The 18,485-nt window shown below is 37.2% G+C and overlaps 1 protein-coding gene across 4 annotated transcripts in view; it reads left to right on the plus strand.

Annotated features, from left to right (window-relative positions):
- Positions 1-18,485, plus strand: part of LOC131109257 (transcription factor 4-like) — a 195,882-nt gene that overhangs the window by 83,674 nt on the left and 93,723 nt on the right. For all 4 annotated transcript variants that reach the window (XM_058061050.1, XM_058061032.1, XM_058061041.1 and 1 more), the window contains one exon: positions 16,725-16,783. In XM_058061050.1, coding sequence (XP_057917033.1) covers positions 16,725-16,783 — 59 coding nt within the window. The remainder of the gene's footprint in view (positions 1-16,724; positions 16,784-18,485) is intronic.

The raw sequence follows: 18,485 nt of genomic DNA on the forward strand, positions 1-18,485 counted from the left end.
TCCATTCATCCATTAATCCCACCATTACTTTCTCCTAGCTGTGAGGTCTGCGCGCTAACCAGTCGACCACCGTGCTGACTGTATTGCAGATCAACATAATTAAATTGTAAATGTTATCATAACGGGCGGCACGGCGGTCGAGTGGTTAGCACGCAGACCTCACAGCTAGGATTCCAGGGTTCAATTCCACCCTCGACCATCTCTGCTCTCAGCTAGGAGCACTGCCTTCAATTCCCCGCTCTGGTATTTCTGTATGGAGTTTGCATGTTCTCTCCGTGCATGTGTGGGTTTTCTCCGGGTACTCCGGTTTCCTCCCACATTCCAAAAACATGCTAGGTTAATTGCATTAGTGTGACCAAAATGCTGTTTTTATAGATTTGTGTGATATACATTAGCATTTAGCGGCACGGTGGACTAGTGGTTAGCGCGCAGACGTCACAGCAAGGAGACCAGGGTTCAATTCCACCATCTCTGTGTGGAGTTTGCATGTTCTCCCCATGCATGCGTGGGTTTTCCGGTTTCCTCCCACATTCCAAAAACATGCTAGGTTAATTAGCGACTCCAAATTGTCCATAGGTATGAATGTGAGTGTGAATGGTTGTTTGTCTATATGTGCCCTGTGATTGGCTGGCGACCAGTCCAGGGTGTACCCCGCCTCTCGCCTAAAGACAGCTGGGATAGGCTCCAGCACCCCCGCGACCCTCGTGAGGAAAAAGCGGTAGAAAAGGAATGAATGTATGTTATCATAACTTTTTGAAGTTTTTTGCTAGTATTCATTATCGTGTGAGCCTAAATAGCTCAATCTGCAGTCTGCAAGAGACGGTATTGTGCATGTGTACAGCTTGTTTAAACCAAGTAACAAGCAGTTTTTATGAGTTTTGGAATACAGCATGTGTGTGGATGACTCCTGTACATTGTCCTGCTGCCTGTCTATTTCCACTCCCGTCATTTCCCTTGCCGTGTAATGTCAGGAGGGGTCTGCCCTGCTGGGATGAGACAGCTCTGATCACCATCTCCTGAGCAGCGTGGGGGGTGCAGATATGTCATTATTGTGCAGCCAGGTGGTCACACTGAAATCACACGGAGCATATCAGCAATGCCATGATCTGGGGGCTCTGCCAATCAGGTGACTGCTTTGCAGGTGTTCAAATGCCATCACATTAGTCTAAATACAGGTATTACGTCGGGAGTCAGGCTCGTGCAACTGGGGGTGTAGTCTGTAAGGTAGCGGGGGACAGCGGGAAAGGAACTGTAGTAGAGTGGACCATCATTCCAATAGACTTCAGACTTAGAACAACGTCATTTCAAGCCAATCTGGTGTGTCTGATGTGGAGCAAGTCCATACATATGTATGTAAATACATAAAAAAAGTAAAAAACAATAAAGTATATTTATTCGTACTTTACGTATTAAAAGTATTTTAAAGTATATAAAGTTAAAATAGTATTTTAAAGTATAAACCCTGATACATCTTGGTAATCCCAGTTAATGAATGATAATGTAAGATGATGGATGAACAGATGGAAACAGGGTCATGGTGTGGAAGTTATTTCTTAGTTTCACTTTTGAGTCTTTCAGCAGCTGTAGTGTGTTCAAGGACCGCCAAAAAAAGTGTGAAATCTCCGGGCTTGATAAAAAAAAATTTTATGAGTGAAACATAAAGGCATAAACATGTACAGATTTCAAGTATTTTTAACAGTATATAGTATATAAAAGGATTTTTCACCCTAAGAAATCTTTTTATAAAATATTATATACTTTAATATATATATATATAATTTATATACTGTATTATATATATGTATATATCAAATATATATATATATATATATTATATAATATATATCAAAAAGTTATAAAATTTTATATATTGTATTATATACTGTATTATATTATTATTATACTGTATTATGTATATTATATATTTAATACCTACATTACATATATAATACAGTATATAATTTTTTTGCTATATATATATATATATATATATATATATATATATATATATATATATATAAATAATATATATAATATATAATATATAATATATAATAATATATAATATATATATATATAAATGAAAATATATAAATATATTATATTATAAATAATATAAAACCTGAGTATTAGGTTCATCTCAATTTGAAGATACTGTAAATGTTTTCTTTTGTAAAGTATGTTTTTTTTAGCATATTATGACAGTAAACATTCATTCACATAAACAAACATTCATCAACTATGTGCAAGCGAATAGAAATACATCTCTTTAGACATCAGGGGATGACAGGAGGAAATCAGTGTGATGCTGAACCCGGGTATCCTTTGACCTTTGCCCCCTCTAGTCTGATGGCACCTGACCGAGCATCCATCTCCCCCCCTCCTCCTCCTCTTATTTCTTGTTCTGCCACAAAGATGACATACTGTCTGTACCTTTTTACCAGGGGTGTCCACCCTTTTTCCAGCGAGGGCCAAATATTGGAAAATGAAAGGATTTCTTTATAAAGTTCCACATGTAGAAGTTGTGTGTGTGTGTATATATATATATATATATATATATATATATATATATATATATATATATATATATATATATATATGGTTACCATGTTGGCCACACAGTCAGGAAATCAGGAAGACCTCTCGCCTCTTGCCCAAAGACACCTGGGATAGGCTCCAGCCACACCCTAGTGAGGATAAGTGGCATAGAAAATGAATAGATGGATGTATCAATAAAAACGAAACCACACTTTGGACATCCATGCCTTCTAAATCAGTGATTCCCAACGACTGAGCTGCGAATAATTGATCTTTATTCATCTATCTACCTACAGTATATGTCGGTGATGCATTACATTACATAAGAGGTCAATTCATCAGGTCATTGAAACGTGAGCCAGACTTGAAAGTTACCTTGCGACCCAATCATTACTCATAATAAGTCAATAATCAAAATGGCGCAGGAGGGTGCCTGGTTTCCTTTTAACTACTTGACACTTGTACTGTGTGTATCTGTGTGTGTGTGTGTGTGTGTGTGTGTGTGTGTGCTGCTGCATAAAGTGACAAAGTCATTATATCTTGTTAACAACAGTGTGTAATCAATGTGCGCCCGCCCGTGTACCTCGATCACATTGTCTTAATAAGGTGCCCTTTAATTAGCGCTAAAAACATTGTGTCATTCATATTACGTCTGCGTTGCTGCAGTGAAGGCATCATCGCAAGACAAAAATGAGCTCACAAAAATGCAACCTGACCACACCTTATTTGAAGAGTAACCACAAGCGGACAGATGGATGCAAGTTCATATGCCAATTAAACAATGTCAGCGCTGAGGGAGAACATGACATCTGCATGAGTTGGGAGCCATCAATAACTGCTGCTGGGTGGAGGAGGTGGAGGAGGCCCTTAGAGTGTCTGCTGGAAATGACTAAAATACTTTAAGTGGGTAATACTTTAGTATTAGTATTTTAATACTTTCAAGTAAAAATACTTTTTGCATTAGCGTAATGCAGATGTGCAATATTTCCATCACTGCCTCTGTTACTACCTCAAACATATTTATTTATTTAACAACCCAATACAATACACTCATCTGTATACACCAGTCATTATTTGCACTAAGACCCATTTATCATTGCACTAAAATTAATATATCTGCAATATGTCTGCAATACATATCTGCTCCTATGCAATATTATGTGTACATTTTGGATATCTTGTATATACCTTGTATAATAATAATAATAATTATAAATTATTAAAATACAGAAAATTAACGCTAAACTATTTGAACAAAAGGGAGACATAAGAGAAAAATACATAAAACAGGAGGGCTGACAGGTATGCATAATAATAATAATAATTATTATTAGTAGTAGTAGTAGTAGTAGTAGTAGTAGTAGTATTATAATAATAATAATAATAATACATTTTATTTCAAAGCGCCTTTCAGGACACCCAGGTCGCTGTACAGAAGATATAAAAACACAAATATAAAATACAAGATAAAAGAGAACAAACAGTGAATAAGAACATACAATAAATAAATAAGGGGCGGGGGGACCATGTGACGCAGTTAGAGGGAGTAAGCTAGTTTGAATATATTTATATATATATAGTATATATCTTGTTAAATTGTCTTTTTTACTTTTATACTTTTTGGATACTTTTTTTAACTTGACCACTGCACTGAAAGGAGAAGCTCTCCAATCTCGTAGTACATCTTGTATAATGACAATAAAGGCCATTCCATTCCATAAAAATAGAAAATAAGTATGGCACTCATAAAAAAAAAACACTCTTTATATACATTTTGTTAATTTAGCTTGCATTGGGCACTGGAAAAAAATTCCAATTTTTGTTTTTTTATTGTAAGGTCATGCAAAAACATCCCTGCACATTCAAAATTATTTTTTTAACTAAGCAGAAATTAAAGAAAATGTATATAAAAAGGAATAAAACCATATTTATTATGTCTGCAAAAATAAAGTAGGACAAAAAAAAGGCAACTTCCAACCTAACACATCCCTTTATCAGAAGAAACATAAATATAACAATTTCAATTGATACTGTACCACATTTTTGTGGTCATTGTATGACAAGCTATGTTGATGTTTTGGTCCCGGTCGTGTTAATGACATGAGAACCTCCCGGGTCACAACCGTGCGTCTTTATTCGCCTGCCATCCTCCGCCGTGTCACTCCTGCTGCTCATTGTGCTGCACTTTAATACTTCCATATTGTGCCGCTAATTCCAAATTTCACACCTTTCCTTTTTTCTCTACCGCTCTCTTTGTCTTCCTGCGTGGTTTCCTTTTCCGTGGTGAGCCCGAAGACAAGAGCGAACGTGGTAAATCCACCTCTAAGAGCCTTTTCAACGTGACATTAGCAGTCGTCATCTGTCTGCTACACAATACCACGAGGACAATTTAGCAACCCTTTTCTTTTTGACTCTCCCGCTAAATATTCTCATCAATAATAGACGGCGAACACAGAAGCAGTCGTTTAGTTCGAGGTAATCCTGAATGTTTTACAGCAGATTTTTATTGTCTGGTGAGCATAATTAGAATATGTTGTTTTTCTTCATTTGTTTTTCGAGGAAACACGGGCTTAGTGCCTCGTGGATGTTAACTCCAGATGCTATTGTGTCGAAGGTTTGGGTTGGAAGTGCTGCCCAAAATCCTCCAGACAAAGGCGGCGGTTATTGTTGGGGGGAAAAATAGACACCCTGGAAAAATTCAAATCCTTTGAAATTCTCATTGAAAGGAAGACTGGGGGGTAAAGTCGAGATCCAAAACAAGGTGATATCGAAAAAGCACATCAATACAATAGTCTTGGTAACCTCCTGCAGAGTATCAGGTGCCATGTTTTTATTTTTTTTTAACTCCTCCCATTTGATCAGAGGGAACCAAAGACAGATTGATAAATTCACGGATGCTACGAACGATGCCAAAATGGAGTCAGACCCCAACCAAAGTAAATGCCATGCCATGGATGGAGAATAGAGAAGGAGAAAAAGGAAGGAGGGATGTAAAGGGTGGAGGGGGAGAGAAGATTTGGGGCTCTAATGCCAGCCTTATGCGTCTTTTAGTCGTTTCCGCCGCCGGGGCTTGGCACCGGCACGCCACTGTCAGCCCGCCAACAAAAATCTGCAGTGCCTGCCGCATTTCAGCGGCCCTGTTTTGTCTAAAAGCAACACACAGCGACACGTTCATTCATCAGTGCGTGCACACACTCCGTACGCTTTGCTCTCATAAAACTATTTTCCAACTGAAGTCAATATGAATGCGATTATCATTGAAATCAAGGGTTCATTCTTTTATGCATTATTACTATTATTATTTTTCCATTCACAAAACACAATGCTAATATAAATTGAAATGACTAAAGTTGGAAGTTTTTGTCAAAGGTTTATATACGTGGCCGTGGTTGTCACTTCATTGTTTTTGTTGTTGGTCCGGATCGGATGGATTGGAGGAGGGGTGGATGTGTGTGCTTGGATGGGGGTTAGATAATGAGGGCTTGCGGGAGGGGCGGCTCTTTAGGCCTCTCTCACACAAATAGAGGACAAGTGTCATGGCAGCTCAAACGGTAAAAAAAAAAAAAAATGACCTACATTTTTTTTACCTGAATGAATTCATGTCAGGTTTACTTTATGCAAACTTGGACAAATATTTAATTCTTTGTTTTTGGCTGTTTTCATTTATTTCAGTGTATTTTTGCATAATAATAATTGATGGTAATATGAGCAATTGCATGAGTATGTTAATTCATTATTCAGAATTTGATACCCTGCCAACTTGGGGATTTTTGGTGAAAAACATGCTTTAAAACTGAAAAAAAATCTCCAAAAATAGATGTATTTATTTATTTCTTTATGTATTTCACAGAAAAGGACATTTACAGCATACATGTACCAGCCCACAGTTAATACACGTTTATTATCTTTTTATTTATCTTTTTTTTCTATTATCTTTTTTTGGGGGTCAAGTGTTGAGATTTCACACTTTATGTAGAGGTCCTTGAATGCACCATAGTTGTGTGCTGAGATGTCAATGTGAAACTGATGTATGTAACTTTTTTTGTGTCACAATTGAAGAGAGCTGGAGCTGAATCGAATCTAATAATAATAAGTCATTTTCATTGCTAATGTTGATCCAAAATCAGAGGAGCAATTTAACATGAGGGCATGAGGAGGTTTTCAAAATGGATATTTTGATGGTGGCTGTGCATATTTTTGCTCCCTCAAGCTGGGGTCCCCCCTGGGAGTCTAAGGGTCAGCATGTCTGCTGTTAGTAGGACTTCTGTTGTTTCTAGAATATGTTGCAACAATGTTAATGTTAATGGTTTATTATTTATGACAGTAAGGCGACTTAACCAGTTTTGGCGTCGCAGCCCAGAGTGCTCCCACAGACGCTACTGTCTTGCTTTCTGCATCTTTTCTTGCTCTTCCTTCAGCTTCTCCACTTCCTTCCTGTTGTCGGTACATCAATCACAACTGCCTTCTTCTCGTGTTTGTCAACCGCCACAATGTACTGCTGATTAGCTATTGCTATCCTATGTCTGGATGTTCAGGCGCTTCAGTTTCAACTACATTTGACTCTTAATATATATATCCATCCGTTAATTTTCTATGCTGATTATCCTCACTACGGTCAGGGGTATGCAAAACTTAAAAAAAAAATTAAGTCATATTGGGACATGTTTGTATATTTATATATGCACCTTTGAGTACAAAGTTGGCCTGTGATTGGCTGGCAACCAGTCCAGGGTGTACCCTGACTCTTGCCTGAGGACAACTCTAGCATATCCGCGACCCTCGTGAGGATAAGCGGTATAGAAAATGAATGACTGAGTACGAAGTTGCTGTGTGATGAATTTAGTGCTGAATTTAGTGCTTTAGTCTGAAGTTTGAAAGATGACGCCATGAGTCAAACTGAGTGCACGGATAGCTTGTGATTTGCTCCTCGCCGACTCGCAAACAGCACAGCACTTAAATAAATAATAGTAGGTGTTTTAGTACTTTAGTACAATCATAGGAGAGTTACATATTTAAATGAAAAAAACAATTAATGGCTGACCAAAATAGTTGTCGATTAATTGGGTAATCGATTATCTATCCATTTTCTATGCCACTTATTCTCATTAGGGTCACAGTGGTATGCTGGAGCCTATCCCAGCTGACTTTGGGGTAATCGATTAACCATTGATTAATTAAATTAATAACAGCTGTACTTGTATGACAGCTGCAATTGCTGTTAGTTAATAGTAAGTGCTTTGATACGCTTTTCTAAGAATGTTATTAAAGTTAACGGTCAGTACACCATCGATCATTTTCATGTTTTATTATATAGTTGCTAACTTATTTTTACACTTGCATGTTACGAATGGCAAAATAGGTGGAACCTGGAACAGACTATTTCGATTTACATTATTTCCTATGGGAAAATTTGCTTTGAGGTTTGACTATTACTATTATTACTCTATATACTAGCTATATACATGCTATGCTGTATATACAGCTAGCTATTTGATTGTGGCTTTTCATGTTGTACCCACCTGCATCTTAAACTGTTATCTCTGCCTGTACCCGGGATGGTACAGCTTGTTTTGCAAGTACCTCTGTGGCGTCTTTCAGAGCAGCCACATCCTCTACCTCTCCGTGCTGCAGGCTGTGCAGGGACTTGTCCCGCCCTGATGCTTCCTCTTCATTCTGATGGAATTTCAGCCTCGCACATTCACTTAGCAGCTCAAAACTGCTTTCCAGATGTTTTCTTAGATGCCTCATCCTGGATACACATGCATAAGGCTACATGCTGTACATGGGAATGTATTTATTTATTTTAAGAATCTTCTCCATAAAAGAAATATAACAATGACAAATGGCGGAAATACAAAAGACTGTAAGATTTTATTTTATTTTACATCAGACAAGGACAAACCGGGGCCCCAAAATGACTATAAAATGACTGTATCCTGAACAGAGGCACTACCAGGAATTCTGTAAAAAAATCACATTTGGCGTCCCCCTGAGCAGCTGTGGTCATCGCAGCTATAGAACCTAATTCAACCATTAAACACCACATTTTTTTAACTATTTGACCCATGTTTTGGAGTAATACATTGAAAACAAATTGCATTTACTGCTAAAGTATAAATTAACACATTTTTAAAGAAGGTCCTTGAATGCACCATAATTGTGTGCTGAGATGTCAATGTGAAACTGATGTATGTAACTTTTTTTGTGTCACAATTGAAGAGAGCTGGAGCTGAATCGAATCTAATAATAACAAGAGTCATTTTCATTGCTAATGTTGATCCAAAATCAGAGGGGCAATTTAACACGAGGAGGTTTTCGAAATGGATATTTTGATGGTGGCTCTGCATATTTTTGCTCCCTCAAGCTGGGGTCCCCCCTGGGAGTCCAAGGGTCAGCATGTCTGCTGTTTGTAGGACTTCTGTTGTTTCTAGAATATGTTGCAACAATGTTAATGTTAATGGTTTATTTTTTTATGACAATAAGGCGACCCAACCAGTTTTTGGACAAACCGGGGCCCCAAAATGACTATAAAATGACTGTATCCTGAACAGAGGCACTGCCAGTAATACTGGAAAAAAAATCACATTCGGTGTCCCCCTGAGCAGCTGTGGTCATCGCAGCTATAGAACCTAATTCAACCATTAAACACCACATTTTTTTAACTATTTGACTTGACCCATGTTTTGGAGTAATACATTGAAAACAAATTGCATTTGTAAAGTACAAATTAACACACTTTTTAAAAAAGTAGCAGCTGTATCATTACATACCAGAGAATGATAAGTGAAGAGGTGCCATTTTATTATTTCATGCTGGTGAGTGCTGTTGGGAGCACCATTGCGGGGGGTGCCCTACCCCTCCTAAAATAATGGTAGTTGGGAAACAATGATAATGAAGCGTTTGGAGGATTACGCTTGCATTAGATAATAAAACATTTTATTTTACAAACTAAAACCAAAACTAAAAACTTTTTTTGCAAAAACTTTTAATGTAATATCAAATAAAGCAAATGATATGAACTTGAAATAATAAAAATGGGAATGCTAAGTGACATGAAAGTGTGTGATGGTGGAAGTGGACAGATGTGAGCTGGATGCTGTGTCTCTTGAGTCGTCCTTGACGCTCGTATACGTTCATCTGTTGTTTGATGTATTCACTCGCTCCAATGCCAAGAAATAAATGCCTGCTGGGATTGTCGGGGAGGGGGGTGATGTCTGTTAGACGCCGGTTACTCATCGGCCGTCGTCTGTTAAATGAACGTTGATTCCAAAGAAGTGTTAAGCTTTGTGTGAGGGGAGGAAAAAGAAATGTATAAGATCGTTTCAGGGTGTGTTTGTGTGTGAGATGTGCGTGAGAATACGTGTCTGTGAATGTGTGTGTCACTACCTTTTAGACTTTGTGGAAACTTCTGGACCGGTGCCCAGCGATGTCATGGAAACGCTTGAATCGCTCAGAATGATTCATGTCTGCGCAGACAAACCATCCCCCTCATAACACACACACACATGCACACGCACACAGGAAGAGGGAGTTAAACCCTTCTTCTATCCATCTTCCTTCCCCCTTCCTCTTCTCTACTCTTTTTTTTTTACCATCATCTCGCCATCCTCGTCAAATCGCACTATTAGTCATATTGTTTATTCAAATCAACTCATTATATGCATGTCAAAGGAGATCATGTCTTCTAAACGATTCCTTTCACACCAACAAAGACTTGACGTATCTCTCAAGCTCGGAAAAGAAAGAGTCTAGACATTGACGCTGACGCCGTCCTTATGCAATAACGTTATTCAATATCTGATGAGAAATAATAAGTGTCCAATGCAATGAAGCACTTTTAATATTCATTTATCATTAATATGGATGGATAGATGATTTATAATTGTTATTTTTGTATATTTTAAATAGTTAGCAAGCATAAATAAGAAGCATAAATAATGGGTTTTTAAGTTTTACACACTGATGAATTTTATTTTATTTTATTTTATTTTATTTTATTTTATTTTATTTTATTTTATTTTATTTTATTTTATTTTATTTTATTTTATTTTATTTTTATCCATACCTGTCAGCCCTCCTGTTTTATGTATTTTTCTCTTATGTCTCCCTTTTGTTCAAATAGTTTATTGTTAATTTTCTGTATTTTAAGTTTGAAGTTAATTCTCTGAAACATTTTCACAAACTCTTATCATTCATAATGTCGTATGAAATATATGAATATTTCATTTACCCAAACCCACAATACATTTACATTGCAACTTCATTTCCAAAACAATGATCATTCTATGACATTTATTTTGGTTCAATGTTGAGGGTCCTTATGCAATAAATGTATTCAATATCTGTTGAGAAATAATAAGTGTCCAATGCAATGAAGCACTTTTAATATTCATTTATCATTAATATGGATGGATAGATGAATTATAATGATCAGCATTAGCATTAAATTAAATTAAAGCATTAAATTGTGGGTTTTTAAGTTTTACACACTGATGATTTTTATTATTATTATTATTTTATTTTAATTTTTTTGTATTATATTTATTCATTTATCATTAATATGGATGGATAGATGAATTATAATGATTATTTTTGTATATTTTAAATAGTTAGCAAGCATAAATAAGAAGTGGTTTTCACATTTTACACACTGAATTTTATTATTATTATTATTTATTTATTTTATTTTTTATTTCATTTTATTTTTTTTTATCCATCCATTCTGTTTTACAGATTTTTCTCTTATGTCTCCCTTTTGTTCAAATAGTTTATTGTTAATTTTCTGTATTTTAAGTTTGAAGTTAATTCTCTGAAACACTTTCACAAACTCTTATCATTCATAATGTTGTATGTCATATATTTCATTTCACCAAACCCACCAAACCCACAATACATTTACATACAACTTCATTTCCTAAACAATGATCATTCTATGCCATGTATTTGAGTTCAATGTTGAGGACATGGTGCATTAGTAAAGCTCCTTAATGAGAGCGAGTGTGATGTTAGTTCGAGTGTCATGGTGCCTCTCAACTTGCACTGGAACTTATGTGTCTCACGGCATTGTGGATTAGCAAGGATTTGGTCCTCCTCGCTCTCCCGACTTCTCTATGGGCCTTACACGGCCCAGCGGACTGACCTCCCCTCCTCCACCTTTTGTACCTCTGCAGCCAACACACTCTAACAAGCGGCGTTCTGTCTGGGGGTCCTCATCACAGCCAATGAGCTTGTTTGGCTTCGCCGCAGGGTGGAAAAAACGTCACCGAAAAGAGTAATGGTTAGCAAAACGAGGCTTCTAAATTGGACTTTTGATTTTTGTGTGCTGTTATCAGGCCACATAATGGCCATTGGCGTTCTATAGCTGTCTAAAACATACCTCCCGGTTATTTATTAGCCATTAGGTCTGTTTCATTAATCAAAAAAGTCATGACAACAAAATATAATATGATATTTTAGATGTTAACTAATTCAATACAAAATACATATTTATACATTTTTATAAATCCGCTTGCACACGCAAATAGATGATAGGTTATAAAAAGGTCAATAAGTTGTTATTTTGTTCTATTTTGTTATTTGAGCTGGCACAAAAGCAACAAATTTGTGTCAAAGTGAAAGTGGGGCAAGTAGCACGACTGAAGGCAAAGGCGATGCCAAATTCTGTCATGTAAAGCTGTTTTTCTAGATTTTTTCTTTTTTTTAGTTGGGAACTGATATTTTCCTGAAACTTACCTATGTTCTACGACTGATTACTAAAGTTTAATCTTTCTTTTGGTAGGTTCCATGTTTAATATAGCCACAATATTATTCTCCGTGCCTTGAAAGAGCCGTAAAAAATGTCTAAAATGGCCTTAAATGGAGGGGTTGTCTTTGGAAAACTGGCTAAAGTATTAATACTAAAAATAACCTAAAAATGTCATCCAATACTTCTCTACAAGAGAGGAGAAATTTGATCTCAAGGAAGAACTACATTTGAAACACTTATTATATTATTATTATTATATGGCTTAAAAAGCCATAGCATTTCAGTATGTGGAATCAAACCATGGAACGGATTGAGTAAGGACCTCAAACAATGCACAACGATGAGCCAATTCAAGAAACAATACAAGCAGTTGATGTTTGCTAAATACAAGGATGAAGAGTCTTGAACCAGTCATGATGTGCTATATATATCACTATATTGACACTTACTATGGTACACATTGTCAATTATGTAAATTATATTAGGAAAGCAGGAAGTGAACAAATGTAACAGTTAGTGATTGTAAAAGTACCAGATGGAGGGGTAGGATTTAATAAGCTTTGCTTCTTCCTCCTCCTTTTGGACATGTGGAACTGTGAACTGATTATGTGATGCATTCAATTGTAATCTGATGCATGTTCAAATGAAATAAAACCATTACCATTACCAATACTAGTAGTATTAATACAATAAACTAGCCAGAGAAAATATTAACAATGTCTAACAGTATACATCGCGGTAGTTATTTTTACTGTTGTCATAGTACGAACAGTACTGTATGTCCAACTGCAAATTTGGAGTCACGATTTTGAGGAAGAAATTATGAGCAAAATTGTATCATTATTCCCATGGTGAGACAGTTGTCTTCCATGGTTTGAGAAGTCTTAATGGAGTATTGATGATGATGATGATGTAGCCCTTTATTCTTGTCACTTATACAGAAATACAAGCGAAATAGTGCAATCATCCGTCCATACATATAGAACATACTATGCAGTGAGACAAGGGGTGACAGGACGGGATGATTGGGAGATGAAGAGGGGGAAGAACACTAGGAGAGGGGATGAAAAAAAAACAACAGCCAACACCCAAGTGGATAATGCCATAAATGATTGAAGTGTGACAAACGAAAGAATGTGTCGTTTTATTTCTTGCGTCTATGAAAACACTTTCACAGGACCTCATAGTTCATATTTTTTTTCCAGGACCTTCAAGGTCAGATCACCCAGTATACAGCATGTTTGTATTTTGTGGTCTGTGTTATGTGTTCTTACAATTATTGATGGATGAGTCTGTCAATGAAAGATGGTGATGTTAATAGAATAGAAGAATCTTGTGTTGTGGCTGAATTATGCTGTAAAGTTTTTATATAATGTATTTATTCTTTTATGGATCTATGTGAGTTTTCCAACAGTGTTTTTTTTTTTTCCTCCAAGCGAGGAGGCTTTCAAGTTCAACCAGAATTTTGGAGGAAATATTTGTGTATTCGTATTCCTCCAGATGTCATTCTTAACGCCAACCACTGCGATCAAAATGACCTTGTTTGTCCAAAATCAAGTAATGACTTTTAACCTTGATTATAGAAACGTCTTAAAGGTGCCACCACCCTAATTCATTTAAAGATTCACTATTTCTATTACTTTATCAATATATCATAAATATATGTATGTAACGTGTATATGACAGTGTTTATCTACATAATGAATGTCATAAAGTACTATAGTGAATGTATTTAAATGTTCCTACTTTAATCTGTGGTTTGGAGGTGTGTGTAATTCCATGTAAATGTGTGTGTGTGTGGTCCTGAATTGGTATTTTAAAATGCATGTGATTCCCCTGCATGGATATATTTCGGAGGGGGAAAAAAAACTTACATTTACTACATTTACATTTAGTGTGTGTACACTGTGCAGTGCACACATTTACATGTGTGTGTCTGTGTGCCAGTGATTGTCAGTATCTTGTATATGTGCGCATGCTGTAGTGTGTTTGTGTGTGGGAGTCATTGTATATGTGCCAAATGGGTCCAGCTGGCATCAGTCGTAGCTGAAGCCGAGGCCCCTGCATCGGCGGCGTACACAACAACACACATGCACGTACGTACACACACTGTCGACCACATTCCCACTTTCTACGCCTGTAATTATCAACCTCTTCTGCATCGACTACCATGTTGGCGTGTATTCAGCCCTGTCTATACACGCCTGATTCAAACCCTTCACCACGTACACGCTTCATTTTCCTCCACACACGCTCACTATAAAGCCCCTTCATTTCATCTCGTATGGCTGCACCAACCACAGAATGTAATTACACACTAGCTGTGGTTTGATATTTAGACTGTCTGAAGATTTAAGGCTTTATCCAAAAAGGTCTGCGTGGTAAAAAAAAAAAAAAAAAAAAAAAAAAAAAACAGGCTTAAAGTGGTCCCACAGCTCGAAGGAGAGGATGAACGTTTGTTCAGAAGCTTGTGCCGGAAATTAGCTTTTTTTGTCTATACACTGCGGTGGTCTCGGCATAGTCCTAATTCATCAGACGCCACTGTTTGCCCAGACACACACACACACATTCAGATTGTGTATTAAAATGTTGCTGGATTACCTGCCAATGATGCTTCACCTCCCTGTAGCGTCTGATCAGTACTTGGCCTGCATTTAAAAAGCTCTCATCGCTGCTTTGAATCAAACACATTTGACCTGCATGGGGAAAGGTGCTTGTCACTTTACTATTTAGCAGATGGAGGTCAAAGCTAGCACACCTACTGCACAAAACGCAATATTCCAAATATGATCTAGTAGTTGCGATAATAGAGAATGTTGGGTTTGTGTGCAGGCAGGATGGAACGGGTGAGAAAAGTGTCAGGCGTGATGTGTGATAGCAGAGTTTCAGCTAAAATGAAAGGAAAGGTATACAAAACTGTGGTGAGACCAGCCATGTTTGGTCTAGAGACAGTGCCACTGAGGAAAAGACAAGAAGCAGAACTGGAGGTAGCAGAGATGAGGATGCTGAGGTTTTCACTGGGAGTGACCAGGATGGATAGGATCAAGAATGAGTACATCAGAACATCAAGTCAGAGAGGCCAGACTGAGATGGTTGGGACATGTCCAGAGGAGAGATAGTGAATATATTGGTAGAAGGATGATGCCAGGTAGGAGGCGTAGAGGAAAACCAAAGAGGAGGTTTATGGATGTAGTGAAGGAGGACATGAGGGTAGTTGATGTGAGAGAGACAGATGCAGAAGACAGGACAAGACAAGACAGTGCCACTGAGGAAAAGACAGGAAGCAGAACTAGAGGTAACAGAAATGAGGATGCTGAGGTTCTCATCGGGAGTGACCAGGATGGATACGATCAGGAACGAGTTCAGCAGAGGGACATTACATGTTAGAGGCCTTGGAGATAAAGTCAGAGAGCCCAGGCTGAGAAGGTTTGGACATGTCCAGAGGAGAGATAGTGAATATATTGGTAGAAGGATGATGCCAGGTACGAGGCGTAGAGGAAGACCTAAGAGGAGGTTTATGGATGTAGTGAAGGAGGACATGAGGGTAGTTGATGTGAGAGAGACAGATGCAGAAGACAGGACAAGACAAGACAGTGCCACTGAGGAAAAGACAGGAAGCAGAACTAGAGGTAACAGAAATGAGGATGCTGAGGTTTTCACTGGGAGTGACCAGGATAGATAGGATCAGGAACGAGTACATCAGAACATCAAGTCAGAGAGGCCAGACTGAGAAGGTTGGGGCATGTCCAGAGGAGAGATAGTGAATATATTCTCAATATGTTCTCATCGGGAGTGACCAGGATGGATAGGATCAGGAATTAGTTCAGCAGAGTGACATTACATGTTAGAGGCCTTGGAGATCAAGTCAGAGAGGCCAGACTGAGATTGTTTCTGATAGTGAATATATTGGCCAATCCTATGATTATAATCCACATTATTATTGTGGATTTGTCATTAATGTTGATGACTTCGAGCTCCAGCAAGTCTTTGTGAGCTGTGGCGTTTCTTTTCCTGCAGCATCCGCTGTAGGACGACCAGGTTCAGAGACAGCTACTTCCCCCTGGCCATCAGACTGCTGAATGCCAAATAAGCCCCCCTACCTTTACTTACATTATTATTATTTATTTAAATTATTTGGGCAATTTACTGTTCACGCTGCACTTTACATTATGTTGTTCATATTTGGTGTCTATTCTATCTATTTATTCTCCACATTATTATTATTATTATTTATTATTACTTATCTTCTTTTGTGTCTGTTATTATATGGGAGCCAGGCAACGACATTTCGTTGGCAATTTCACTACTGTGTTTTTGTGCAATGACAATAAAGGGAGTCTATCTATCTATCTATTAAATCACCATTATTCACAGGTGCTGATTTTATTATATATAATGTTCAAAATGTAATTGTATGCTAATTATATGCTTTGTTTTTCAGGTAAAACAGAGAGGAGTTCATACTCATATGGCAGAGAGTCCAACCAACACTGCCACCAGGTTAGTGATCTTGAAAGTGAAAAGAGGAACGTTTGTATTATTTTCCTGTAATAATATATACGGCAACTAGGGGTGTGACGATACACAGCATTTACAGTTCGATTCGAAAAGTAAACCAGATATACTGATTTGTAGTCCTCTTTTAATTGTTGTATTTTCTCTATTGATATGAAAACTACTCATTTTTACTGCTACAAGTGGATTTTTGTCATAAAAGCAGCAAATTGAGTCCTGGTCTCGTGTAGGAAATACAATCACAGTTGGAGTTGAACCTCGAAGGTGAACAGTCAAAGCGCGGAGTTGGCACAAGTACTCCATTCAAAAGTCAGTGACAAAGACGAATCATAAAAGTTGAAACAGCAGGATCACAAAGAATTAATGGGGCGACACAAGAGGGCTACAACTATCTAAAAAGAATGGCTAACAAGACACAAAGCACAGCAATTAACACACAATTAGCTCACACGCACACACAAAACACGAGCGGTAAAATATTAAGCGTACTGTGTGACAAGAAGGCTATGTTGGTGTAGTGTTATGCAAAAGGAAGAAATAAAAACATTTTGTCGTGAACTGTAAAAAAATTACAAAACATTTTAGTATATCGATTAAAAAAACATTCAAGAAAAAAACATTTAAAAAATTATTTTACCCATCATTCACAACCCTCGTGTGAAACATGAACACAGATATATTATCCTTTTCTCTGCATTCTGACACAAGAAACTGATGGATTTCTATATTAACCAAGCTACAGCGATATTGTTATGGTAGCAGCTAACACGAAGAACTAACACGACGCCTCGCTAATCGCTAGTGTTTTCTAGTGCATCATTCGGCACAGACCGAAGAGTGGATACCTAGCTCAAAATTTTGCTACTAAGACTCAAGACTCAACAAGATGCTGGTTTGCCGTCAGCATTTTTGACCTGAGAACTGGAGCACACGTCATGTGCTGGAAGACACAGCCATCCCATTGCTGTATCTATGCTGCTGTTATTGACAGAAGTAATGTAAGTTCCTGGTTTAGTATGTGAAATCAATGCGATCCATTGTCGACTAATCACCAAACTTTTTTTGTTTTTTATTTATACTATGTTTTATTATTATTGCATTTTGTCTAGAGCAGGGGTCTCAAACTCAATTTACCTGGGGGTCACTGGAGCTAGGGTCTGGGCGAGGCTGGGCCGCATCAGGTTTTCCAAAAAAAAACGCATTTATTAAAAACAGAAAAATGAATAAACTTTGCTTTGGTTCCAATTTTCTACAAGAAAAGCTCTGATAAAACATTCCACTTTTCTCAAATATCTTACTTTTTATTTTTCTACACAAAATAAGATGAAAAATAAATAAATAAATCAAGAATAAAGAAAATCAATCAATCAGTAATAAATAAATAAATATAATAATAATAATAAAACGGCAAACAATAAAAACTTAAGAAACCACATATAGTTGGCGGGTAGACAAATTATCTTTTTCAGATTAAAATGAACAAAGCATTATTAGAGCCCTGTAGACATGACAAAACACGACTATAGTCACATTTATACTCTTTTTATTTACAACATATTGCGCAACTGCAGGGTCTTGAGACACATGCTAACTCGCAAACTAGAGAGCTAGCGACCTAAACGGTAGCCTTCAAGTTATTTCCTTTAAACTTAAATAGCCAAAAACTTACCACTTCCACACGGATAGG

The sequence above is a fragment of the Doryrhamphus excisus genome, chromosome 2 (genome assembly GCF_030265055.1).
Source record: "Doryrhamphus excisus isolate RoL2022-K1 chromosome 2, RoL_Dexc_1.0, whole genome shotgun sequence".
NCBI lineage: Eukaryota > Metazoa > Chordata > Actinopteri > Syngnathiformes > Syngnathidae > Doryrhamphus > Doryrhamphus excisus.